This window comes from Pteronotus mesoamericanus, unplaced genomic scaffold, assembly GCF_021234165.1.
Source record: "Pteronotus mesoamericanus isolate MK-2021 breed Mesoamerican mustached bat unplaced genomic scaffold, CSHL_Meso_final scaffold_118, whole genome shotgun sequence".
NCBI lineage: Eukaryota > Metazoa > Chordata > Mammalia > Chiroptera > Mormoopidae > Pteronotus > Pteronotus mesoamericanus.
Window position 1 is genome coordinate 8722592 of NW_026555301.1, and position 27702 is coordinate 8750293.

The 27702-nt window shown below is 39.7% G+C and overlaps 1 protein-coding gene across 2 annotated transcripts in view; it reads left to right on the forward strand.

Moving 5' to 3' along the window:
- Positions 1–1356: 1356 nt before the first annotated feature.
- Positions 1357–27702, forward strand: part of AFG3L2 (AFG3 like matrix AAA peptidase subunit 2) — a 38330-nt gene continuing 11984 nt past the window's right edge. The window contains exons 1-12 of one of the 2 annotated variants that reach the window (XM_054587334.1): positions 1358–1697; positions 8825–8924; positions 9299–9376; positions 11456–11562; positions 11718–11870; positions 14088–14162; positions 17577–17701; positions 19730–20003; positions 21333–21470; positions 24209–24362; positions 25540–25647; positions 25739–25864. In XM_054587334.1, the coding sequence (XP_054443309.1) occupies positions 1581–1697; positions 8825–8924; positions 9299–9376; positions 11456–11562; positions 11718–11870; positions 14088–14162; positions 17577–17701; positions 19730–20003; positions 21333–21470; positions 24209–24362; positions 25540–25647; positions 25739–25864 (1555 nt within the window). In that variant the 5' untranslated portion in view covers positions 1358–1580. Of the gene's footprint in view, positions 1698–8824; positions 8925–9298; positions 9377–11455; positions 11563–11717; positions 11871–14087; positions 14163–17576; positions 17702–19729; positions 20004–21332; positions 21471–24208; positions 24363–25539; positions 25648–25738; positions 25865–27702 lie in introns of both variants that reach the window. The other variant, XM_054587335.1, reaches the window with a different exon arrangement.

Consider the following 27702-nt stretch of genomic DNA (forward strand, 5'->3'; position numbering starts at 1 on the left):
CCTACAGGTGACAGTGCAGATAGGCCTCCCAATTATGGGTTAGGTAGAAGGGTTATTTGCAAGGACTGCTTTGGCAGTTGCCCAAGACTTCATCCTACAAAAATGGCATGCATATTTGCAACAGCAGAGTGCCCCTTCCACAGTCTGTTAGGGAATGAGCGTCTGATGCTACTTTGAGGCCACCGTGTTACAGGACTTCTTCAGCCCCTACTATAGAGTGCCCCACCCCACACAAAATGTCCCCATCAGTAAGAGAGGTCACAATCCCTACTCCTAAAAATACATGGCGCTGGGACAGGTCTCGCTGAGGTTATCCTTGTATATGGACCATGGTGGTCATCCAACTCCATACAACACTATATGGTTTGAAACAGGACTACGACAGAGTAGCCAGTGTACAGAACCAAGGGCTACATGACTGGCATTTACACAGGAGCCATGGCCTATAGTCAGTCCCCTGAATAGACGGTTGTCTATATTTAAGGGTCTCACGATTTTGCTGGCACAATGAACATAAGATGGCTGGCAAGTTCTAAAAAAGCCATTGTTGGGGGTCACAGTGTGGAAGGAAACCTGAAAAAGGTTACAGGAGCCAACTGCTAGCCTGACTAGTCTGACTTGCCTCCCGGAAACGTGGAGCCTGATGTACTAGCAAAGATCAGGACACCGACTCCTTCACAAAAATGCAAACTAGTAGGTTGGGTGCACAAACATAGCGAGCACCACAGTGCCTGGGTGGGATGGCAAATAACAAAGGGGTCTGGATCACCCCTCCGTTATACTGACACGGTGGTAGCAGTAACCAGTAGTCTGATATGCTCTCACTTGCGCCTCTGTCACAAGGACAAAGAGGTCGTCCCCATACAAAATTGACAGGTCTCTACTGCCTGATGAACTCACCCTCCTCTCTGAAAATCCTCCCTCTTTGAAACGGTCCCTGATGGGCCCAAGCTCGATGTCAGCATCGCAACACTTTTATTATTGCAATGAGGTCACTGGTTTGTGCTTCCTTGTATTGCTGTTCTGGGAGTTAAGGTACGTGTTTTGGCACCTCAAGAGCCGAGAAGGATGCACACCGCTGAGTAGTGGCTCAAAACATTTGACGAGTGACCTACTGAGAGAGTGAATGCCAAAAACGTTGAAGGTGGCTTCCTGCTACCAGGTCTGCGGCCCCAGCAGCCTCTCCTACTCCCACCTCACCGTTCCTGGTTGGTCCTGTCCTCTTACTAGTTCCCGTTCTCCTCTCGCCCTCCGCGCTCCTCCCTTCGGTCCCGCCCCCAGTACCGCGCACCACCTTCTACCTCCTCTTTTTAGGCCCCACCTCCAGTCCGGACCGAGCGACCCAGTAGAGCTGGGCCGAGGGCCCGCCTTACGGCTGACGTCAGCACGCCGGGGTCGAGAGAAAAGCGCGCGTGGAGAGCGTGGGATTGCCCGTGAGCGGCGGGCCCATACCACTGTCCTTTGATCTCTCAGAAACGGGTGGTACTCCGCGGGCCGAAGCTGTCGGTCGCAGTCCACCCGTCGGCCGCAGAGCTGCGCCTGCGCGGCTCCACCGGCCCGAGCGGGTTGCTCCGGCAGCCATGGCGCACCGCTGCCTGCTGCTGTGGGGCCGGGGCGGCTGCTGGCCACGCGGCCTTCCCCCGCTGCTCGTTACTGGCGGCGGTGTGGGCCCCAACAAACGGTCCTACCTCCGGACGGTGAGTCCTGGGCGCCCAGCGCCCTCCGCCCCCAGCCCGGCCCGCTCCAGCTCGGCCCTTGACCCCGCTTCCGGTCCGGGAGAGCAGGGCGTCAAGGTCACCGGCCCTTGGGCACGCTCAGGGACCGCGGGGCGTCCGGGGGGAGTTCCTCTCGCGAATGAGTCCGCGTGCGCTCCGTGTAAATACCAGGACGCCCTGCGTTTCCGATCCTGTGTCCCGTGGTTTTCGTAAGCACGCTTGTGCTTGTCTAATCCTGGGTATCGAGTTGTAGTTTTGAAAACATGCATCTCTGATAGAATCAGATCTTTGCACCAGGGAACTTCTAAAGATCATCTGCGAGGATTGTCTGACTTCTTTCAGGGTGAACCTATTTTACAGATACGGCAACTGAGACCTAAACAGGTTAAGGAACTTATTTGTCACATCTCCGGCATTGGTTGTCTTCTTTTTACCTTTGATGACATTGGAAAATAGAATTATGTGTTGTATGTATGCGTTTTAAGAGTCTGCAGCATAAACATGATGTAATAAAAACACAGATTTTGGAGTTAAGCTCCATAACCTCTCTGAGCCTCTTGTTTTCCCATCTGCTGAGTGGGACTGTTGCGGGCATTGTGTGTCTAGCACATAGTACATACCAATAAATATTAACTATGGTTATAGGTAATCTTTCCAGAGTAGAGGGTAATACATTTTTCTGAGGGGATGACAACTGTGGTAGTCATCTATCTCCAGGAAAGGTTCATGTAGTGAGTGGTGGATATCAGCTCTTTCACTGACATAAGGTTCTTGCTGCCCGTCAGCTCTTTAGTCCAGCTTTGCACTGGTTTACCTAGAGGTACACTGGTAGAGGCAGAAAAGTGTGGTGGTTAAGGCCCTGGAGTCAGTCACGGGAATCTGCCGCTTGCTAGCCAAATGCAGTTAAGGAAATTGCTTTATCCTCTTCACCTAAAAGGATGTATTGACAGTATCTGTGTCGAGGTAAGAAACGTCCAAACCTGTAGATAATTTTTAGGAGTTTATTTGAACCAAATTGATGACAGCACCAGAAACAAAATCTGAAACGCTCAGGAGAATGGCAGTTTACAGTTTCTTTTATGCATTTAGAATTAAGGAGAGAACGCAGGGAAGATTATAGGAAGGTGGGAGAAAGCAAGACAGGATAGGCTGACAGGACAGTTCAAATTATGTGCTCTCTTGAGGTGGTTTTGCTTCTGAGAGGTCTGACAAAGAAGCATTTCAAAGGTGTGTTAGATGCACAGAGTCAATGGACAGGGCGTGCTTAAGGCAAATATAGAACTTTTACTAAAGAAGTTATATGCCTGGGGAGTGGCTGCCCACCATGACCTGCCCTGTTAGGAATTTAATGATCAGGTCACCCCGTGAGATTAACTTTCTGTTAGATTTATTACAGCTCTCCTTTTCCATCCGCACCCAAATTCACAATTTTTACTGTTTGAAGTTCCTTCACCAGTCTTTGATTATCTTCATCTCTTTCCTATTTCATACTGCCCTGCACTAGCCCTTTTTCAGTTTCTTGCATTGCATTCATTTCCCTATTTTACCTTGCTCTAATTCCTCTCTTTTTGCTCCTAGAGATTATTAGACTCACACATATAATGAGCAGATAGGATCTGCCTTTTTATTTTGCAGTTTTAATGTCAGGAACCTTATCCAAAAGGCCTTTTTTTGGAGTGACACTGTTGTCTCTGCATCATCAGTGCTGAGGTATAAGGAAGTCCTCTGTGTTGACAGTGATAGCTGATTGGTTACGGTGGTCTATGACATATATTCCCTGGTACCGCTTTGAAGATCTGGGTGGGGACACTGGGGCATTACTGTGCTATTTGCAGGGGAGTCTGATAGAACAGATTTTCCTTTAGGTTCATGCTGCTATTAAAGGTCAGAGACAGAAGTTCTATTCTCACATTGAGATTCCTGGGGAAAAGATTTTGATGTGCGAGATGTCAGTTCTCAGGTATTATGATCAGAGGGATAAGACTGATGATAAATCAAATAAAAAGTGCTCATTTTGTTAAATACCAAAGCCAATCCTCTAAAATGAGGTGCTCTAAGCATAAGTTTTGTGAATTGATATCTTCCATTCTTTTAAAAAAAATAGATTTTATTGATTATGTTATTAGAGTTGTCCCAATTTTTCCCCTTTGCCCTCTTCCACCCAGTACTCCCATTCCCTCCAGCAACCCTCTCCCCACTTAGTTCATGTTCTTGGATCATGCATACAAGTTCTTTCGCTACTCCATTTCTTATACTGTTCTTAACATTGTCCTATTTTGTTCCTGCCAATCTGTACTTCTTAATCCCTGCACCTTTTCTCCCATTCTCCCTCTTCTCCCTCCCAGTTGATAACCCTCCAAATGATCTCCATATCTGTGATTCTGTTTCTGTTCTGCTTGTTTGCTTAGTTGTTTAGATTCAATTGTTGATAGTTCTGAATTTATTGCCATTTTAATGTTCATAGTTTTGATCTTTTTCTTAGACAAGTCCCCTTAACATTTCCTATAACAAGGGCTTGGTGATTATGAACTCCTTTAGTTTAATCTTGTCTGGGAAGCACTTTATCTGCCCTTCAATTCTAGATGATAGCTTTGCTGGATAGAGTAATGTAGGTTGTAGGTCCTTGCTTTTCATCTCTTTGAAGAGTTTCTTGCCAGTCCCTTCTAGCCTGCAAAGTTTCTTTTGAGAAATGAGCTGACAGTCTTATTGGAACTCCTTTGTAGGTAACTCTCAGCTTTTCTCTTGCTGCTTTTAAAATTCTCTCTTTATCATTAACCTTTGGCATTTTAATTATCATGCGTCTTGGTGTGGTCCTCTTAAGTCCGTCTTGTTTGAGACTCTGTGCTTCCTGGACTTGTACGTGCATTTCCTTCACCAAATTAGGGAAGTTTTCTTTCATTACTTTTTCAAATAAGTTTTCAAATTCTTGCTCTTCCATTTCTCCTTCAGGCACCAGTATGATTTGGATGTTAGTATGTTTGAAGATGTCCCAAAGGCTCCTTAGCCTATCCTCATTTTTTGGCATTTGTTTCTTCTTGCTCTTCTGATTGAATGCTTTTTTCTTCGTTATGTTTCAAATTATTGATTTGATTCTTGGCTTCAGTGCCTCCACTGTTGGTTCCCTGTAAATTTTTCTTTATTTTGCTTAGCGTAACCTTCATGTCTGCCTGGGTCTTTCAATGCTGTTGAAGTACCCAGTGAATTCCTTGAGCATCCTGATTGATAACCAGTGTTTTGAACTCTGTATCTGATAGGTTGCTTATCTCCATTTCATTTAGTTCTTTTTCTAGAGTTTTGTCCTGTTCTTTCATTTGGGCCATGTTTCTTTGTCTCCTTATTTTGGCAGCCTCCCTGTGTTTGTTTCTGTGTATTAGATAGAGCTACTTTGACTCCCTGTCTTAGTACTGTAGCCTGTTGTAGAAAAGCACACCTGTAAGTTGTATGGGGTAGAGCCTTAGGCAGTTGCCAGGGTGGGGCAACCTGTGTCACTGATCTGTGCCTCTTTGTTGGGGAGGGTTCAGGAAAGGGACAATGGCCGCTGCCTGGCCTCTCAAGTGTTGCCCAGTAGGAAGCTGTCTGCTGGCACTAGCCCTGTTGCCAGCCACTTCAGTTTCTCCCTGTTTGTCACTGTTGCCCTTCCAGCTGTTGCCCTGGTGCTAAAGCCCAGAGGGAGTGAGTCTGCTTAAGCCTTGAGTCCATTGTGAGTCCTTTAAGAGGGGTCTCCCAAGAATACTGCTGTTTCTTCCCCTGCACCAATACCCACTGATTTTTATAGCCAGAAGTTATGAGGACTTATCTTCCTGGAGCTGGAACCCTGGGCTGGGTGGTCTGGTCTGAGGCTGGGATCCCTCACTCCCAAGGTATCCCTCCCAACTTTTTTCCACCACACGTGGATGTGGGACTGCCTGTTCACATCGCCATGCCGCTCTGCATCTCTCTGTCTCTGCCCTCCTACCCATCTGGGTGAATGTGGCTTCTTTAAGTCCTTGGTTGTTGGACTTCCATACAGCTTGCTTTTCTGATAATTCTGGGTTATATTTGTTTTGTACTCTAGTTGTAATTTTTGCTGTAGTTGTGCAAGGAGGTGAGGCATGTTCACCTATTCCTCTATCTTGACTATATTATTCTTTGTATGGATTGGACTAGATATGTAGAGGAGAAAATCTTCATTGCTGGTTCCTTCATAGAAGATAACCTTGGCATAAAATGGAGCCACAGGAATTATTGCTAGAGGTATTCCAGGTCAACAGAATTTGAAAATAGAGCTGAGAGGGGGCTGATTAGTCAGCAGTTCTGTACTTGTTCTGATCTGCTTGTGGACTCCCCACTGCTTCGCAGCACCTGCCTGGAGTAGATGCTCAACAAATCAGTGTTACTTGTTCCCTTGTACAGTTGAATAACATGTCACTTTAATGGACTTTGCATTGGAAAACTTTATTCCCTTATGATACATTTTTGTCCATTATCAGCAGTTACTTAGACCAGGTGTTCCCAGCGGTTGGGGAGGGTGTAACGCGATAGAAGCTCCAAGTTCTCTCAGACCAGCATTGCTCTCAATCAAGAATAGCGTCAGTGCGTCTGTCCTATTTTGCCGTGTAGAATTGTGTATTAATTGAAGTTAAATAAGCTCGTTTTTTGTTTTGTAATTGACAGTTTTATTCACATATCATAAAATTCATTATCTTAACGTGTACAGTTCAGCTCTGGCTGGTGTAGCTCAGAGGATTGAGTGCCAGCCTGCGAAGCTGGGGTTCGCTGGCTTGATTCCCAGCCAGGGTACATGCCTGGGTTGTGGTACAGGCCTCCAGTAGGGGGTGCTGCAAGAGGCAAACACACACTGATGTTTCTCTCCCTTTCTCCCTCCCCTCCCCTCTAAAAATAAATAAAACCGTTTTTTAAAAAGTTAAAAAAAATAAAGTGTACAGCTCAGTGGTTTTTAGTGTCTTCACAACCATCACCACTGTATTAATTTCAGGACAATTTTGTCACCCCAAAAGAAGTCCTATATTCATTAGCAGTCACTCCCTATTTCTCCCCAAACATTCCTCCAGCCCAGGGTAGCTACTAATGTACATTGTGTATGGGCTTACCTATTCTGGACATTTCATATAAATGGAATCATGATACATGACTTTTTGTGTCTGGTTTCTTTAACTTAACATCATGTTTTCAAGGCTTATCTATGTAGTAGCATTTTTCAATACTTCATTTCTTTTTGTGGCTGAATACTACTCCATTGTATGATTATAACATCTGTCCAGAAAGTACCCAGCCATGTACTATGAAAAGTAGAAACATTTATTGAAGAAGGTAGAAGATATAAGAAACATTGTACATAGGACAGTGACGCCTCAGTCCCCTTCAAAGTAGGCACCCGGAGACCTCACACAGTTCTCCCAGTTACCATCAACTGCCCCATCATATTTTCCTGAGTCTTAGCGACAGTCTGAAATGAAATCTCTTCCCTTTCAAAGGTGATTTTAGTTTTGGGAAAAGCCAGAAGTCAACGGGGCGCCATATGTGGGCTGTAAGGGGGCTGAGTCACCTGGGGGATTTGGTGTCTCACCTAAAAACTCTGCACAAGATGTGATGCTTGAGCAGACGTGTTGTGATGAAGCTGCCAGTCACCAGTAACTGTGGCCTTCTGAATCATCCGAATAGTTTCGCAGAAGAATGTCCAAGCTTAATGCAAAATTTGATGAAGGTTCCTTGCTCTTCTTGCTCAGTCATTTTGAATGAGACTGCCTCACATGCTCACCAACCGGTGTCTACCTCCCCCACTGGCTGGTACAGTGAAGTTGTCATTGTTCACGCATGCACATTCCAGTCCACTCTCTTTGGCTGCCAGGTTACATTGATGTGCAAACATTCTCATTATATTAACAATGAATGGCTGAACTGTTCCACATTTTATCTGTTCATAGTCAGTTGATGGACATTTGGGTTATTTCCACTCTTTGGTTATAAATAATACTAGTATGAACATCATGGACAAGATATTGTGTGGATGTATGTTTTCATATTTCTTAAGAAGCAGTAGAATTGCTTGATCATATGGTTAACTCTGCATTTAACACTTTCACAATCCCAAACTTTTCCAAAGTGGCTGCACTATTTCTCATTCCTACCAGCAATGTATGAGGATTCCACTTTTCCCCGTGTCCTCCCCAACACTTGTTACTGTCTGTCTTTTTTATTATTGCCATGCCAGTGATTGTGAAGTGGTTTTTATATGGTGTTTTGTTTTTCTCCTCAAACCGTAGAGGAGGCAAATAATGATAGATGATAATAGACGAACTTCACTTTAAACATTCTTGTCTGTATTTAAAAGCTTGTCTTCACAAAAAATGGTGGTGAATTTTTACTTTGCAAAAGAGTAAGATTACTCAAACTTTTTCACTATCAAATTTGAATATATCCCCTCAATGTGCCTTGTCTTTGATTGCTTTCAACTGTGCAGCTACTAATTTAACTGTAAGTTTCTGTTTGTTTATATTTTGATTTACCCAGACTGTATTTACATACAACTTTTTAGCAACATGCTATTTAAAGCAGAGATGTATCATTAATGGGACTTGTGTAATCAGGGGTCTCACTGGGATCATAGTATATTTCAAATATCTTTAGCAAATGTTACTATAAAGGTTATCAGTAATATTGGACTATAACTTTCTTATCTTTGAACTAAGGTAAATTTGGTATTATGTTTACAGGCAGCATTGTTCTGTAATTTGAGGTAAATAATCATTTAGTGTTATAGACCCCATGAATGAGACAGCATGAAGCAGATTTCCTGTGTTCCGGTTTGTCTTTTGAAAACTGCAAATTAAGTAAACAATACTAAAGTGAATGTGTTGGCAGAGAATTGGAGTTGGGCTACAATTCTAACTTCTGTGTGATTTTGAAATATTCTTGTGTTCTGGATCGTAAGTTATGTACATTGCTGAATGGAGTGGCACAGTCCGTAAACAAGGTCTTTCTGCATGAGTCTGTAACCACCTGTGGAAGAGAGAAACATTTCATCCGCTTTATGATATTAGGAAATTAAACTCTTTTTTAAAATTCTTTATTTTAATATAAATCATGCTTTTATATGTGTCATGTTGCAGCTTTATCGCTATGCTACAACTCAAGCAACCACCAGCAGAAATTCTCTTTTGACAGATGTAATCGCTGCTTATCAAAGATTCTGTTCTCGACCTCCAAAAGGTAAACACTGAGATGTGACCACTATTCTACCTTCTTGTTAAAGAGCCATACCTCAGTGGTGTTTACTAAGCGGGTGCACAAGTGGTGTTTCAGGCTGTCTCCTTCTGTAACCCCCATGCCTCTTCCTGTAGGATGCAATGATGAAAATATGTCCCCTTTACATATGACACTTGTAATGAAGTTCACGTTCAAATGAGACTTCCTTTTACACCCCTGGGATGTGAACCGTATTAGACTGGTTTACTCCTACATAAGAAAAGTTGCACTTTTAGCTTATGCTTTTTAATGATGTATCAGTTGCTTTAAAAATGAACACACACAAAATCTGATGACATTTAGTTTGAGGATATGTATTTTCTTTCTCTTTCTAACAGGATTTGAAAAATACTTTCCAAATGGAAAAAATGGGAAAAAAGCTAGTGAATCTAAAGAAGTTACAGGAGAAAAAAAAGGTACCTTTGAAAAAGATTATGTTTGAACTTACCATTTCCCTCTAACACATGATGTTAGTGACAGTTTTCAAGGAACAGAGTGTTATCTTAAGGCAGTTGTGAAACTTGGAGGTTACAAATACATACTATAGACCTGCTGTCTTATTTTACCTTTAATTTTATCTTTATATTTTCTTGTCATTTTTCAAGTTGAATTAATTTAAGGTCTCCGTAGAGATACTTAATCATTATCAGTCATATGATAGATGATAATAGATGATAATAGATAGATGATAAATAGGCAAATTTAAGCCACTGAGAAAAGTCTTACAAACCTAATACATATAGTTTATTTGATGCAAATGGTGGTATAGTGAATTTTTCAAATTGTTCTTCGGAGCCTTAAGGGATTCAGAGAGGGTTTCCTAGAGCTGCCTGGCTGGGGGGGGCCACATGAGTTCCGAGCCTGCTGTCCCCCATTTCACATTTGTAATGGCATTAAACACAATGCCTGGCAAATGTTGATACTTAATTGGCATCTTTTCTTTTTAGGAAAATGCAAGGAAAAATATAATAAATCTCTTATTTTTAAATGAACCTGGATTTAGTTGGAGAGACAAACATATGCTCAAAGACTTGAAGGAATGGAGAATGAGGCCAGGGATAAGGGGAGGGAGAGGCACTTACGTGGGCTGACTGGAGCATTGGTGACACAGGTGGCTTCTACATGTTGCCCACGGCATCGTAGATGGTCTTTTAATCCTGACTTGGGGGCAGATTAGTGGTAATAGGTCCAATTTTTTTAAAACAACCTGTTAGGTACCTTTTGTATATATGTTACTTTGTCCCAGAGTAGTGTGGAATGTTGTCAAACAACTGTAGAAATGTACTCGCTCTGTTCCCCAGCCCTGTGCCTGACTTTGGGAAGGGCTTGTCTCTCTCAGAACTTTTCTCACGTAAGACAGGTGCACGAGCTCCTTGTGTGCATTACAGTGGAGTGAGCACATTAGGAAGCCAGAGTACTATGTAGCCACTAGGGGTGACTGGGTGCTGCAGCCTCCCATCCGTAATAGAGGGGCAGCTTCACAGTAGTTGAAGATATTACAGTGTTATTTGTGGGTCTTTAAGACAGGAAAGTGGGAAGAAAAGGAGAAGGATGTTAGTAACTATTTGTTTCCTAGGACTGCAATAACAAAGTACCACAAATGGGTGTTGTAAGCAACAGAAATGTATGTCTCACAGATCTGGAGGCTGCAAGTCCAAAATCATTGTTGTTGGCATGGTTGGTTCCTTCTGAGGGTCACAAGGGAAGGATCTGTTCTGAGCCTTTCTCCTTGGCCTGTGTAGATGGTTGTCTTTTCTGTATCTCTTCTCTTGTCCTCTTCTCTATGCATGTCTGTGTCCAAATTTCCCATTTTTATGAAACACCAATTATCTTGGATTAGGACCTACCCACATGACATCATTTTAACTTGATTATTTCTATAAAGATCCTATTTCCTAATAGGATCACTGGGAGTTACGACTCCAACATAAGAATTGGCAAGGGGGTGGGGAGGACACAGTTCAATCCATAACAGTGACTAATTTTAGCTTCTTGCAAACGAATTTGATGTGGGGGGTTCCCCCCCGCCCCCCCCAGTTATCAGGATCATGCCTTTCCTATAGGAGAAACTGTTACCAGTGTTCACTTCGTGGGAGTGGGAAAGCAGAACACTTACTCTTTTTTTACCTTTAAATGAAAACTCAGGAATTCACTTACCTGCATTCACATCCTAACTCTGTCACTCAGCCATTTAACACTGTAACAAATTATTCAACAAGTTATTTAAGCTACAATTTCTTCTTTTGTAAAATGGATGTACTTATCAGGTTATTGGATTATTGTTCAGATTTCATGAGATAATATATGTAAAACACTGAGAAGTCTCCTTAAATGTTAACTCTTTGTATTAGTCTCATCCTTTCTTATAAGACTTTATTAACCGATCAGTTGCCATAATATATTTTGCATTGTCTTTTATTAACTATTTATGGAAACATTGTTGAGAGAGATAAAAATCTGCTCTGCTGCTGTATGCGCTCTTTATTTATGAACAGAATCAAAGTCAGCTGCTACCCCGCGACCTTCTGGAGGAGGTGTTGGTGGCGGTGGAAAACGAGGTGGCAAGAAAGATGATTCTCACTGGTGGTCCAGGTTTCAGAAGGTTTGATTCTAAACTGTGTATTAATTTTGAGGATCTGGGGTGGCCCTAGGAAAGTTAGGAGGCATTAATGACATTGGGAGAAATTTGTGTCCGACATAACATAGATGATGTGTAACAGTTCATTCTACACAGAAACTGTCTCGGTCTTTGTCCAGGGTGACTTTCCATGGGATGACAAGGAATTCAGGATGTACTTTCTCTGGACTGCTGTGTTTTGGGGTGGAGTCATGTTTTACTTCCTGTTCAGGAGCTCTGGGAGAGAAATCACATGGAAGGACTTCGTCAATAACTATCTTTCCAAAGGAGTAGTAAGTATTTTATAGGATTGGTGACTGTTGTGGTTAAAAGGGTGAAACTCAGTAGATTAGACCAATAAAGTGATAGTCAACACGTTAGCCAAGCTTGTCCATTGTAAAGTTACTGTTTTCATACTGGATTTTGTTAATGCTGAAAAGTACTGCAACCAAAAAGCCTGTTTGTTTTGACCCAGCAATCCCCAAATTTACCACAAAATCCTTTTGTTTCGTTTCATACAAGAACCTAGTTTTGGCACCCCTGCTCCTAACACTTGCTCTGGCAGCCCTCCGTTGGCTTGCATTGCTTCCTGCTTTAATCTTCCATGGCCTTGGGATTGGATGAATAAACCACTCAGTGTTCAAAGTGAGACTTAATGGGCGGTGAGGGCTGCTTAGGAGGCTTTGTCACTGCCAGCTGGGTCTTCACCCAGTAAGACCCTATTTCAGCATTTTAAAGATGCAAATGATTGTAAGACACACATTATGTTCTCTATTACTAAGAAGAAGCATTCACCATCAGTTGTGAAATGTATCATAGTTCCTGAGGTATTAAAATATAAAAAATACTTATCTTAGAATTGATGAACTGTAAGTAAGAGAACCAGGATTAGGCCTATTTTATAACCTTGAGGAAATTATTTAACCTCTGAATACTAAATTTTTCATCAATGACATGGATAATTAATACTATTACAGTAGTCTAGTTCCCTTTTTATAACAGAGAGTACATACTCAAAGAAATTGCTGTGGTAAGAGTTACGCTTTTTAAAAAATTTTCGGTCTTTGTGGCAAGAACTAACCTCTTGTTGAGCTGTCCTGAACCCCTACTGTCAGTTCACCTTTGACCAGTTATATCTCTGTAATCAGAGAAGGAATGAGAGCATTTATCACTTTAAAAAATTCCATGTTCTGTGTAAAAAAAGAAAAACAAAAAGAACCCTCAGCCCTTACTATTAATGTGTAAAGAAGCTAAAATTATTTTTAAAAGTTACACAGTAAAGTGAGGACATAAACATGAAAATGATTACTCAGATTTTTGGAGCAAGCGTCTCTTATGAAAGTGGCAATATTATAATTTGCAGATTTTGTTGGGAGCCTCCTTTTGTGTGGAGGGGGCTTCACAGGTCCTTGGGGAGGATTCTCTGTAACTGTGTCGTCTCCTGACATGCTGGTTTTGTGGACTCAGTTTACCATTGCCCTAACAGTTTTATGGGGGCCAGAGCACTTTAGTTGCTCCTTTCTAGAAGGACTGTCTTTGGGAACAGTCAGTCTCCTGTTCCAGCGTCTCCTGGAATTATCTGGGGCTCCTCTACTTTCCAGTTTGACTCGTACCTTCCAGACTTCCTGCCAAGGCAGACTTCATTACAGCAAGAAGCAAGCTCATGCTCTGAATTAGCCAAAGACCCTGGGATGAGGCTAAGAGTGTCTTTAAAATCCAATATAGTTAGGAGGTTACAGAAAAAAACAAGTTTAAACCATTTTATACCCATAGAGTGGCAAAAATTAACAAGTCCTGTAATAGCAAGTGAGGATACAGAGCAATAGACATATTTTGCCAGGGATCGTGAATTGGAGAGCAATTTGGCACTGTCTAGTAAAATTGAAGCTGTGTATACCCTGCAACCCAGCCTTATTCATCCATCTACAGGTGCATGTCCCAGAGAAATTTTTGAAGGTATGTCCAAGAAGGTCTATTAAGGAATGTTCATAACAGCATTGTTTGTGATGTGAACCTTTTGAAATAGCCTAAATGTCTGTTAACTGGAGAATGGATACATAACTTGAGGTGTGCTCATAGAATGGAACACCCCACAGAACTGACATGTCAGCATGGGTAAAGCTCACAGACATAATGATACACAGACATAATGATGGGATGAAAAAGGGTGTCATAGAAGTATATGTACCAAATGAGACCGTTTTTAGAATTTAGAAATAGGCACAAGTGAGTGTATGTTTAGGGTTATTGGCATGGCACAAGTGCTTTGGGACAGTCAGCACCTAAAGTAGAGAGTGGCACCTCTGGGGAGGAGAGGTTGCGACTGTTGGCCTCAGCAAGTTTATGATGTTTTATTTCTCAAGCCAGAACGGGCAACATGGGGCATCATTATGCTATTCATTATTATTCTTTGTATGTCTGAAATATCATATATCTTAAATAAGCTTAAAAGAATATCTCAGGTTTTTTCTGTAAATTTATATTTGAATATTTAACTTTATCAATTCCAGGTAGACAGACTGGAAGTCGTCAACAAGCGTTTCGTTCGAGTGACTTTTACACCAGGAAAAACTCCTGTCGATGGGGTAAATGATTTTATTAATTGATGTGAATTAGTTGCAAATTAAGTTTTCAGATTTAAAGCTGAAAAGCAAACATTTCCTCACACTGCAGTAGCTTCATACACTGGACATACCAGCGTTGGGCAGTGCAGCAGTTGTAATCTTCACCACCATAGGTGAGAACGTACATGTTGTATACATGATTGTAATACGAAGATTGGGTCAGTGTTTTTGTTTTAGTTTGTTTTTAGTAATCATTTTGGCTTTGCATTTAGGAAACAGTGAGTAAAATCCCGGTTTTTAGTATTCCAGTATTGTATATGATTTTTCAAGACTGAGAAAACAATTGCTTGGTTAGGAAGAATATGTTATAATCTGAATTGCTTGTCTGGACACAGCTCTGTTTCAAAATGGTTTAAGAAGCATCCTGCCCATGTCTCCCAACTGTTTTGTGTCATTACATTAATTTCCATTTTTTTCTCTGCTGTTAAAATAATTTATATTTCCTGTCCAACCATTGGAACCCTATTCCAGAAACCCCAGACAAACCCCAGATAGGGGCAGGGGAAGAGAGGGACAGGTGAGGTTCCCAGGTGAATCCCAGTCCTCCCCGGGGCCTGACACCGACCTCCCGCCCATCCCTTCAGTGGCTTGCAATCTTGAGGCTCTCTCCCTGGGGTCAGACCTCTCCCCAGGCTGCTTCCTTTCTCTTATAGCCTGATTTTGTTTAACCATTTCCGAGACACCCTGTCTGGATGGGGGTATATTTGAAGGAAAACTAGAGCTGATGGTGACCATCTCTCTCTGTCTGATAAACATGAGTAAATATAAAAATATTCGTGAAGCCATATGACTGGTGTTTTAGTTATTTTTAGGGAAGTTATTTTATTTGCCTTAATTTTTTCCCCATTTTTTTCACATTATGATGAAATGTACATTAATAACTATGCTACTTTTTTTTCCTTAGGACTGTCACTCAGACTTTCAGTGTTGGGAATTAAAGTGGCACTCCTTTCAAGAAGACAGTTTAGCAGTGTATATCAGCAGTTTTTAAAGTATGCACACACCAAGTAATTTTGCTTCAGTAATAATCCTAGGGAACTAATTAAGGATGCATGTAAAGATGTCTATATACAAGGATGTCTTCCAAAACATTGTTTATAGGGCCAAAAATTAGAAATAGATAAGCGTCCACATTAGGCCCCTGGTTAACTTTAGGGCTCCTCATTTCCCTGAGCTTTAATCTCCCTGCTGGAGCAGTGGCTCTCAGTGGGCAGCACCCTTCCCAAAGGACAAGTTTTACATTTAGTATTGTCAGGTCCAAGCATTTATGTATTAAAATTCATACCATTTTATTATAAATTGCTTTCTTTTTCTTAATATTACAGTTAAGGTTTTATATTGATTTCAAAATTGTGCATGTATTTTAAGGTTGTAAAGGGAGTATTACGAAATTTTGAAGGTGTGGCATTAAAATTGCTAATAGTGTGTACCTCTGTTGAGGTTATTACCAGCTTTCTATTTCCTTTGTATTTTCTTAGTTTTCAATGGAGAACATGTATTGCCTGCTTGACAGACTTTATATTGGACTTTCAGAAATGGAGATAAGATTTTTAGTGTCCCACTACTTGTAGGGTAGCAGCATTAATTACTGTGCCATATTTATACAGCACATGTTTTGGAATATGACAGATTTGGCTTCACATCAGCTCTTACTTTTTACTGGCTGTATGCCTAACTCCTCTAAACCTCGGTTTCTTTGTCTGTAAAAATGGGAACGACAATTAGACTATTTTAGGGCTTAGTGCTTAAAAGAGAATTGTGAAAGTCAGTGGTGGTTTTCAAACCCCAGGGTGCATAAGAATCACCTGGAGCGTTGGGACCCATCCCCAGAGGGTCTTAATGGAGACTTTGTCTCCAGAATCTCTGTGCTGCTTGTCCTTGGTCCACTCTGATTCTCTGATGTGAGTCATGCATTTAGTATATTGCCCAGTAGTAGATTCTGAGTTAGGAATTGTCAGTTACATGTGGTTACTCTATTATTGAAATGTTTTCAGGCGTGTAACCACAGGAATTTTGTAGCTTTGAACAGCTTACCGAAAATAATTATTATATCGTATTATAAAACTTACTCTCCATCTTTTGTTTTTATTTTTATTTATTGAATTTAGAGAGAGATGAAGGAGTGGGGGAAGAAACATCAATTTGTTGTTCCACTTATTTATGTGTTCATTGTTTGGTTCTTGTATGTGCCCTGGCCACAGACTGAACCCACAACCTTGGGGTATCAGGACAATGCCCTAACCAACTCAGCTAGCCAGCCAGGACTCACCTTTTGTTTTTTGATATGTGGAGAGAGATACTGGAGTGATATTCCCCACTCAGAAACACTGGTTGTTGGGGGGAAATGTGGGATGATATATTATTCTTTCCTGTGTACACTTCTGAATTGTCTTGAGTTTTATATCCTAGACTTACTGTTTTGATTTTTTTAATATTTTTAAAATCAATTGCATGTTAAAGGATGAACAGTCTTTTTGTGCTGTAAAATGTGGCTAATAACTTGAAGGGTGCTAGAACAGGGTCTACTATAGAAAAACTCCATAAATGTGACTTTGTTATGGTTAGTGTTTTCATGGTATAAGAAAGGTAGTGTGATACGGTGTTTATTGTTCAGTGGCTCTGAAGCCAAACTGCTTGGGTTCAGGTTCAGCCTCTTACTAGTGGATGTGTAATCATGGGCAAGTGAAGTCACCCCTATTGTTTTCTCATCTGTGAAATGGGGATAGTAATAGGGCTGATATAGTACAATATGGAATACTTTGATGCTGGGGTAAAATAGCCATTACTTCAGGCCCTTCAGGTATTCCTCCTTAGGGCCTCAGTACCTCACCAGATTGAATGAATAGAAGGGTAACAGGGTAACGATGAGGGTGCCTTCTAATGTTAAGATTTGATTAGCATCCCTGGTGATAGTACCTACTTCTTAGAGTGGCTCTGAAAGTTGAATGAGGTAATGTATATGAAGAGCTTAGAACAATGCTGACATTTAGTAAATGCTCAATAAACTTGGGTTGTTATTACTGTGTCACATTAACTTTTAGTTTGGGAATAGGTAGATGAGAAATAACTGGGAAATGAGAAGAGGCGAAAGAAGCATATTTATTTATAAAAAAGGATTGTGTTTTGAAATAGATTTTTTATTCTTTTGAATTAATAGCAATTTTAGAACTACTGAGGAATATTGCTAAAGAAATGCTTATTTGCGAAGGGTTGCCAGCTAATCACTGTATCATTAAAACCAGTCTTATTGTTGGGTTTTTCAATTCATAAATTTTTAGTATTTTTGAAAATTTCTTTAAAAAGGAACCTTTTAGAGAATTAAACTCTTTTCTTTCCCCTTCATTCTTAGGATGTCTTGTTTTTCTGTTTTTATAGCAATATGTCTGGTTTAACATTGGCAGTGTGGATACATTTGAGCGGAATCTGGAAACTTTACAGCAGGAATTGGGCATAGAAGGGGAGAATCGTGTACCTGTTGTCTACATTGCTGAAAGTGATGGGTAAGAAGCAGTGAAAATACATACACATGTTGAAAATTTCTGTGCTCTATATGGTTCACTGTGTATTCCATCACCAAGTGGCAGGTTACACATTACATTGTCAAATAGGCCTTTTTCAACGTGGCCAGCTTTTTAAAAACCATTGATAATTTACTAGGTTTTGCTAGTAACTGATTGAATTTCTATACATTTATATTTATCATAATTAAGCAGTGGTTTGGGGTATTTAATGTCCAATGAACTTTTAGGAGGATTTTTGCATAAAGAGCCCCATTGTGTTAAAGTGTGGCATTTCCACCTTTTAACTGTATTCACATTTATATTTCAAAGTTTTCCAAGATTTTTGACTAATTTTTCTTCCTCCCTTGTCAGAGCTGCCGCTTCCTGTAGCGGTTCTTGTCTTTAATAAGGCCACTTACAAATCTGAATCTTTTAAGACGGGCCCATTGATTTCAAGTGTCGTTTGTCTTTAAACTTACTTAGGAATTGTATTGCCTTTGACTGGTCATCTGAGTACACCCAGATCACCTGACAGTTGCTCTGTTTGCATTAAATACAGAAGGTATACCTTGCTCTAGAGTTAGGAGTGGATCTTAGTTTTTCTGTATGTGAAAGAGCAGAAAAACAGAGTTGGTGTGTTAAGTGAGCTGATGGTGTTGCTCAGTTTTAGGGACTTTTTTGAACCCTGGTTTGTGTAAACTTGCAATCTACTTACAGTATTTGGATTTAGATAGCTATTGAAATTGTCTCACATGATAATTCTCTCAGCCCGTAAGGCTATCATATAATTATTTAACTTTATAGGCTGGTGCTGAAACATTACAAATATTTATATTGCATCATTCTTTCAATTTTTATTGTCAGTGCACTTTTTTTCCTCCAGAAAGAAACCAAATGTAAATTTTTCGTGGTTCTTGCTGCCTGCTGTAGGAGCATTTTAAATATCGTAAAAAATGAAAAATGAAGAACTAAATCCTGGTATTTGTTTTGTTTTTGACCTAAGACAAACAGATAAAAGTTAGCAAAAGCCACCCCCAGGTTTTAAGTCATTCCCAAGTACATCCCTTCAACAGACACAAGGCTGAGGGAAGAGCAGTTCTCTTGCACAAGCTGGATGGAGTAGCCTGTGCAGCGCTCATTACCATTGGAAAAGCATATATAGCACAGTAATTAATGTTGCTATTCCATAAGCAGCTGGACACTAAAAATCTTATATCCTTTTCTGAAAGCTCAATATAAAGTCTGCCAAACAGGAAATAAATGGTGAAAACTAAGAAGATAAAAAGCATCTTCAGTGTCAACACCAGAAATAAAGGCCATTAGCACTTGATGCCATTCCTTCAAGATTTCATAATACTCCCTTTACAATCTTTTACAAGTCTATGCACAATTTTGAAAAGAAATCAATAATAAAACCTTAACTGTAATATTGAAAGAGAAAGAAAAAGAAAGTAATTTTAATAAAATGGTATGAATTTTAATACATAAATGCTTAGACCTGCCAATACTAAATGTAAAAAATGTATACAAGACTTTTGAAACTGATGTGCTGTTAACTTAGCAAGGATTTGGTATTTGGAAGACATCTCTTTAGACTAAATTGAGGCATTCTAGTAGGAGAACTGGAATTTCTGCCCAGGCTAATACCAGGATAATGTTAAAATTTTAAGTGAGTAATTCAAAAGAATTTCGTTGAAACTCAGCTATAATGATAGTAAGTCCCAATTAAGTCTGCACTGTACGTAAGTGGTACATATTGGAATAGGAATAAAGGATTAATACATGTTAAGAACAGGTTGGTTTGGTTTTTTTTTGGTCTCTGTGCTTTTTACTTCAGTGATATCGACACTAGTAAGATTCTCCTTATGCCTCAGATAAAATATTAGAATATTCAGGTTTTATAAAAATAGAAAATGCATGCAATTATATCCCAAGCAGTTATCAAAAAATGTATCTTGCAAAACATTTAACAAGCCAAAGATTACAGTCTCAAAAGTATGTTGCTTTTGTGTGTGGTTCCCTTTTTAGTTCATTTCTCCTGAGCATGTTGCCCACGGTGCTTATCATCGCTTTCTTACTGTATACCATACGGAGAGGACCTGCTGGCATTGGTCGAACAGGCCGTGGGATGGGTGGACTCTTCAGTGTTGGAGAAACCACTGCCAAGGTCTTAAAGGATGAGATAGATGTGAAGTTCAAAGATGTGGCTGGCTGCGAGGAGGCCAAGCTAGAGATAATGGAATTTGTCAATTTCTTGAAAAACCCAAAGCAGTATCAAGACCTAGGAGCAAAAATCCCAAAGGTAAAATAAACTTTCAGAAGATTGTTCTCAACTCTAACTGAAAAATCTTTTGAATTATTTCTTGATCTCTGAAATTATAATTTTATGAAATTTTGATAACTCGTTATGAAGTAGTTATTGTCTTCCTTCCTCTTTTTTTTTTTTTTTTTTTTTTTAAGATTCTATTTATTCTCAGAAATAGTGGAAGGGAGGGAGACATCAGTGGGCCGGGCACGTGCCCTGACTGGTAACCGAGCCAGTGACCTTTCACTTTGTAGGATGAGGCTCAACCAGCTGAGCCACACCAACCAGGGCTCTTCCTCTATCTTAACTTTCTAGTCTCTGCTTAACTCGAGTCTTTTGTGTTATGTGGTCTGTGTGCATGTGTGTCCTCACATGTAGTGCATACTTTTTGTGTTACTTGGTCTGTATGCATGTGTGTCCTCGCATGTAGTATGTATAGTCCCCAAAGATTTATGTTTTCTCCTCTTGGAAGCCTTCCTTGAGTTGCTTTCCTTCTTCCTCCAGTCTGATTCAGACTCCCCACTTCTCAGCTGTAGTGCCCTGTCATCGCCTAGTTGTCCCTCCAGCAGCTATGAATAGGTGCTCTGCCTGGGCTCGTCGCTGAGATTCATGGCACAGCACTTGGTGGAGAAGAGCCGGACGGCCTTGCCTTCCTCGCAGCAGACAGCCTTGTGACCACTGCTAATGATGGGCTGGCTTCACTGATCTTTACGCTCCCAGGGCCAGCCTCAGGCATTAAGTAAATGAATCAAAAGCTTTTAACTAATTCTTCTAAAAATCCATTATAAAGTTTACTTTAAAGGAATCCTTTGTAAAGAGAATCATAATTTCCTTGATTTCATGTCCTACCTAAATACATAAAAAACCATATTATATAATTTGCTATTAACTTAAGTACCTGTACACATTGTACTTGAGCATTTCTACAGCTTAAATAAGTATAGTGTTTAAGCAAACACATTTTTTTCTTTCTATCATTGGTTATTAGGTTTACTTCATTTGTGAAGGTTTAAAGGGAAGAAAATAAGCAGAATATAAATTGGGAGTATGATATTTGTGTCTCCTTGAATTACTTAAGTAAACACTAAAAATCTTGTAAGGGAAATATTTAAGATTTCACATTCTGACCAAATTTTTAAAAACAATATGGTCTCTAATAGTCTTTTTCTTACTAAGAGTATTCTACCATACTTCAAATATTTAAGAAATATTTAAAGTGTATTACTAAAATTTATCCAGATTTATACCTAGGAGTTGTCTATAGATATGCAATTCACCTTTTCTGAAATCCTAGTTAAATATACTTCCTATTTTTTCTGTCTGAAGGGTGCCATTCTCACTGGTCCTCCGGGCACTGGGAAAACATTGCTAGCCAAGGCCACAGCTGGAGAAGCCAACGTCCCTTTCATCACTGTTAGTGGATCTGAGTTTTTGGAAATGTTTGTTGGTGTGGGTCCAGCTAGAGTAAGTCTTTTGTTTTATTAAGTTTTTTAAATTTATTTACTATTAGAGGGGAATGGAGGGAGGAAGCGAGGGAGAGAAATATCAATGTGAGAGAGATACAAGGATCCATTACCTCTCGCTCACCCCCAACTGGGGGAACTGGCCCGCAACTCAGGCATGTACCCTTACCGGGGATCAAACTAGTCACCTCCAGGTTCGCAGGCCAGAGCTCAGTCCACTGAGCCACATCAGCCAGGGCCTTCTGTTTTATTCTGATGGTGCAGCTTCCTCCTCTTCCTTTGTTCCTCTAAAATGGGGATTTGGTAAAGATGGCCCTGTGCCCTGGAATACTGTGGAGTGACCCCTCACCAGTCACTTCCTTGAACACTGTTCCAAGGCAAAAGCCTCAGCAAGGCCTGTGACTTCTACCCCACCTTCCCCACCCTGACCAACATTGCAGTCTGTTAATTGCACTCTCTTTTTTTGTTGTTGTTGAGTAGAAAGAGCTCTTTATATATTCTGGATACTAAAGTCAGATAAATGATTTGCAGTTGTTTTTCATTCTGTGGGTTGTGTTTTCGCTTTCTTGATAGTGAAGCACCAAAGTTTTAAATTTTGAAAAAGTTCAATGTATCAGTTGTTTTCTTTTGTTCCTTATACTTTTAGTGCCAACTAAGAATCTGTTGCCAAATCAAGGTTGTAAATATTTACTCCTATGTTTTCTTCTGAGAGTTTTATAGTTTTAGCTGTTTCATTTAAATTTATGATCCATTTCAAATTAATATGATCAATTTTGAGAAAATATGGTGTGGTATAAAGGGTCCAGCTTCACCCTTCTACAGTCTGTTTCCAATTTTCCCAGCACCATTTGTTAAAAAGACTGTTCTTTTCCCCATTGAGTGATACGGGCATCCTTAACCATAGATAGATGGATTTATTTCTAGACTCTCAATTCTGCCTTACTGACCTATATGTCTATCTTTATGCCAGTACCATGCTGTCTTGATTACAGTTGTTTTGTAGTAAGTTTTAAAATCAGGAAGTATGAATGTGGATTAATTTTTAAAGAAACACTTAAATTTTTACTCTTGTTTATTTTACTGGTGTCTAAATTTCTACAGTGCTTTTTTTTAAGCACTGTAGAAATGCAAAGTGCTATCACAATTACTTTTCAAAACATTGGGATACAATTTACAATAAATATAAAAGTGTTGTGTATCAGTTGGCCGCATTTTTTCCTTTTTCAGTGGCAAGTAGATTAATGATGGGTCTTATCATTATTGGCATCTTACATTAGATGAGCTATGATAGGTGGAGTTGGTGGATTCCTATAGGTTTTGTAAGGTGGATAAGTCTTAAATAGAGGAGCATGGTGAAGTTTTTATAATGATGGGTCATGGAATCTAATATGGGCACAGAGGGAATTGAAGGCCAGAGTTGGTTGTGGAAGGTGCTTGAGTACATGGGTGGGCCAGATGGTCAGAAGAGGATGGACTGCTTGACGCTGGTTGTTGAGAGGGGACCATGGCAGTGCTAGTCATGTCAGAGTGGAGAGAAAGGTGCGAGACCAAGACCCACGCGAATGTGGAAATCACTAAAAATTGTTCCTGGTGGCGGGTGTGGGTGGGGGAGTAGGGAATTAGGCCAGTGGACGGCTAGAATGCTTGCCACATGGCATTCTGACCTCAGCAAGCAGGGAGTTTTCCAGCAGAATTATTTTGGGTTGTGAAGTGGACCCCAGACCCCAGCTGGTCTGAAAGGAAAGATTAAACACCTTCTAGTTGAGAGCTTTGCAGGAGCAGCCAAATTTCAGTTTAGGCAAGGAGGTGAAGGAAGTATTCAGGGAAGAGCTTGAAATGGTGGAGGCCTGTCGATCACAGATTTGCAGTTCAGAAGGGAGACCATAAAACTTAGAGGAACATGAGTTACATTAAGGGATGTGCTTAGAGTGGTGTAGGCATAAAAACTTCAGAAGTCCAGGTGGGGGAGGATGATGGGAGACTTGGACTTCAGGTGAGGGAAGTACAAGGGATATGAAGCATAGGGAGTGTGTCTCTGGATCTCTCCATAGCGGTGTAGGTTGATATAGTGAGACCCTCAGCTCTCACTGATAGGCATAGGGATGGCTATTCCTTCTTCAGCCCACCTAAACGAGTAGCTTGAGGGGGCATGCTTTGCGGGACAGAATGTGGGTTCAGGGGCCTCACAACTGCTCCTGTTGGCAGCAGGGCTGAGGGCAGGACACTGTTAGACACCCTGGGTTGATTGCTCTGTGGACTTGGGTAAGTCATGCCTTTGCTTTCTGTGTAAGTGTTGCCTAGATCTTTTAGTAAGTCCCTGTTTGTTAATAACTGCCTCAGGCATGAACTGTAATCTCAGAGTAGTTTGAACTTTTAAACTAGGGATATAAAGTTTACAGCACTACTGTATTATCTTTTTTGTAGGCTAAAGATATGTAGTATTAATTTGTTGATGTTATCAAAATAGGAGATATTGTTAGTGCTTATTACCTATACAATAATTTATGAGGTTATAGAAATAACATTTGCTAACCTTAAATCAGTTACCCACAAAGTTACATGCCACTTCACTTCTTTGCTGTTCGTAACTTTTAAAATATTTACTGTACAGTGTTTAATCCAAAATGATTGTCTTCCTGTGGGGCAGGAAACTTGATGTTTATTTTTTTTATTAGGAGGATAAATAATATTCATTGTCAGGTGACTCCGGTTTATGTTTCGGTTTATGTTTTTATCTAGGTCCGAGACTTATTTGCCCTTGCTCGGAAGAATGCCCCATGCATTCTCTTCATTGATGAAATAGATGCCGTAGGAAGGAAGAGAGGAAGAGGCAACTTTGGGGGGCAGAGTGAACAGGAGAATACACTTAATCAGTTACTTGTGGAAATGGATGGTAAATATTCAAGTCCTTTGTATTTTAAACTGCACTGGTTGTTTTATGTATGTCTAGTTGTTTTATATATTATATCTAAAAGGAGAATCCTTATGCTCATATTGAATACCAAAAACAAAAACAGAAACAAGCATTTCTAAAACAGTCTTTTTAAGGTCTCTTTTATACCAGTATAGATAATAGCAAAATACTCTTTCCTGGCAGCCTGCCATAACTTAATATTAGTGTTAAGATGGTATTTGTACCTGGTGTTGAATAAGAGAAAAATTGGTGAAATGATTCACAAAAGAATTATAGTTTTATTCTCAAAACTATTTATGATTCTGAAGTATCATGAAAACCTATGTGTAACCATGTGTGAATATGGCAAATTTCAGATACTCTTTTACTAAGAGAGTAGCAGTCTTTCCATGTTAGTCAGTTTTTCTTTTTTTTAAGAAAGCCAGTCCTTAGGATGTGCGAAGCCCTTCGTGCCATAAGATATGTGGATGGTGTTGGGTACTCAGAAAGGGAAGGCACAGTGGCAATACTGAGCCAGCTTACGTTACTGGCTTAATACTTCCACTCAATGAGCAAGACTTGTATCCAGAATCAGAAGACAGAGCTTCTTCTCCAATCTGGTGATCAGTTCATACATTTAAATCAGAGAGCCATATTTTGGGGAAATTAGCATCTGAGCTCTTTCAGTGCCAAGGTCCTAAAGGTACAGGCTCTGCAGACATGGCCTTGATGTTTGAGAAATGGCCAGTAAAATTGAGCAAGTCGAGCCTGGGGAAGTGGTGGGAGGTGGAGGTTGAGACCTGTCTTCATATACGCAATGAGCTATCCCATGGCCCAGGGAGTTTAGACACATCATTTGCAAATTTAATCTTACTGATTATAAAACATTGTTAAAATTAACAACATAATCTGAATTTCTAATTAATTAAATTAAAATCTTTGACCATTTGTCTTTAAAAAATTGATTTCTTAAAGTTATGACTAATATTATCATTAAGGACAAGATGAATAGTAAGAAAAATCATTTATGTTTGTGACTTAAAACATTAGATAATAAATTGAAAAACGTTTTAAATAGCATTATACCTGTAGTGTTCATACAGTCTTCAGAGGGACATGGTTACTTTCTGCCTCATGTCTCTTAATAATGATTGTGTCTTTGGTATTATCTTTTCAGGTTTTAACACAACAACAAATGTAGTCATTTTGGCAGGCACCAATCGACCAGATATCCTAGATCCCGCGCTGATGAGACCAGGGCGCTTTGACAGGCAAATCTTTATTGGTAAGATGATTTTTGTTGAGTTTAGTCCAGTTTTCATGAGGATGTCACTGTTTCACTATAACTTTTGTTTCCTTAAAAATAATTTTTCAAGGACCACCGGACATAAAAGGAAGAGCCTCTATTTTCAAAGTTCACCTCAGACCACTAAAACTGGACAGTACTTTGGAAAAGGAGAAGCTGGCAAGAAAACTTGCATCCTTAACTCCAGGGTTTTCAGGTGAGTGGAACATAAACTGTTCTGTTTCTAAGTCCTTTAAATCAATGATAGTTGCCAGGTACCAGTTCACTTTGTTACCTCTCATCTTGGGGCTTCCTGTGTGTATATTTTTACTTTTTTATTATGGGACATTTCAAACATAGCAGAGGTTGAGAAAATAGTGTCATGAACTCCTCTGCACCCATCAGCTAGCTCTAGGAACAATTCTTAGGTTATGTTCAAACTTATCTGTACCTTTACCCTCTTCCCTCTGTCCCTGGATCATTTGTGACAAATCCCTTGACAGCATAACATTTTATCCATAAATGTTACAGAAAATATTTGAGTTTTTTTAAAAAAACAACTCTGTTGAGATAAAATTAACATACCATCAAATTCACCTCTGTGTAAAGTAGACAGTTCAGTGGTTTTTAGTATATTTACTAAATATAGTTATGTAACCAATCAGTATAATTTAAAAACGCATTCATCACCTCAAAAGAATCCATTAGCAGCCACTCCCTCCAGTCCTACCCCTAGGCAACCCCTAATCTAATTACTTTTTGTCTATAGATTTTTCTATTTTAGTCTCTCATATAGATGGAATTGTATAAATGGTCTTTTGTGCCTGGCTTCTCTCATGTAGCATGTGTTCAGAGTTCACCCATGCTGTAGCATGTGTTAGGATTTCATTTTTTTTTATTGTTGAATAATATTCCATTGTATGGATATACCACATACTATTTACCCAGTCATCAGTTGGTGGACATTTGGGTGTTTCTGTCTTTTGGCTATTGTGAATAATGCCGCCGTTAACATCCATGTACAGATTTTTGAATGGACATATGTTTTCATTTCTCTTGGTTATATACTTAGAATTGCTGAATCACTTTTTGAGGAATTGCCAAATTGTTTTCCACAGTGGCTGCACCATTTTACATTCCCACCAGCAATGTATGAGGGTTCCGGTTTCTTCACATCTTTGCCAACACTTGTTGTTGTCTGTCTTTTTGACCATACCTATCTTAGTGGATATGAAATGGTATCTCAAGGTTTCGATGTGTATTTCTCTAATGACCGTGACATTGAGAATCTTACTGTACTTATGCTGAATTTTTAAATGTAAAATGTGATCCTTTCTTCCCATTCCCTATCTTCATCTTTCAAACTCAAAGTGAAATAAAAAGGAACACTTGAAAAGTATAAACAGATTATAACAAGTTTATTGTAAGAGGAAGATAAACATCTTACATGTCTAGGAGTCCTAACTTTTTACTTGCTTTGTGTCTTTGGACTTTCCAGTTTATAACATTTTAATATTTATTTGTCGAACACATGCATTGTGTTATAATTTTGTATTACCATAGACTTGGTCTGAAAAGTTAATTCAAAGAGCCTTACGACCCTAGAAAGCATTGGGCAAGTTTCACACATTTAACTTTTGGTGTTTTAACGTAGTAGGTTATTTTAACGCTTATGTTTTTTATTATATTTCAGCATATTGTATAGTAGCCATGTAAGTCGTCTTCCCAACAGAGAGAGAACTAAATTAATGGGCATGTTTAAATATTATCTTAGTTTGCTATTATATGAACCATGTTGTATATAAAGGTAAATATTTGTCTCTCATAATCTATTTACTACTAATATTTCCACTTCAGTTTCAAGTGTCAGGATATTACCAGGCTGTTATCGAATGCTAGATTATTTTAGGGTTATCATGAATCAAACTGAATTATATTTACATAAAACCCTAATTCAGTCTGCTGGTTGAGAAATCAACTGTGGATTTAGTTGTCCACAACATGTGACTTACCAGTTTGAGTATCCATATTTGGTGGGTAAGCTGTTCTGTATAT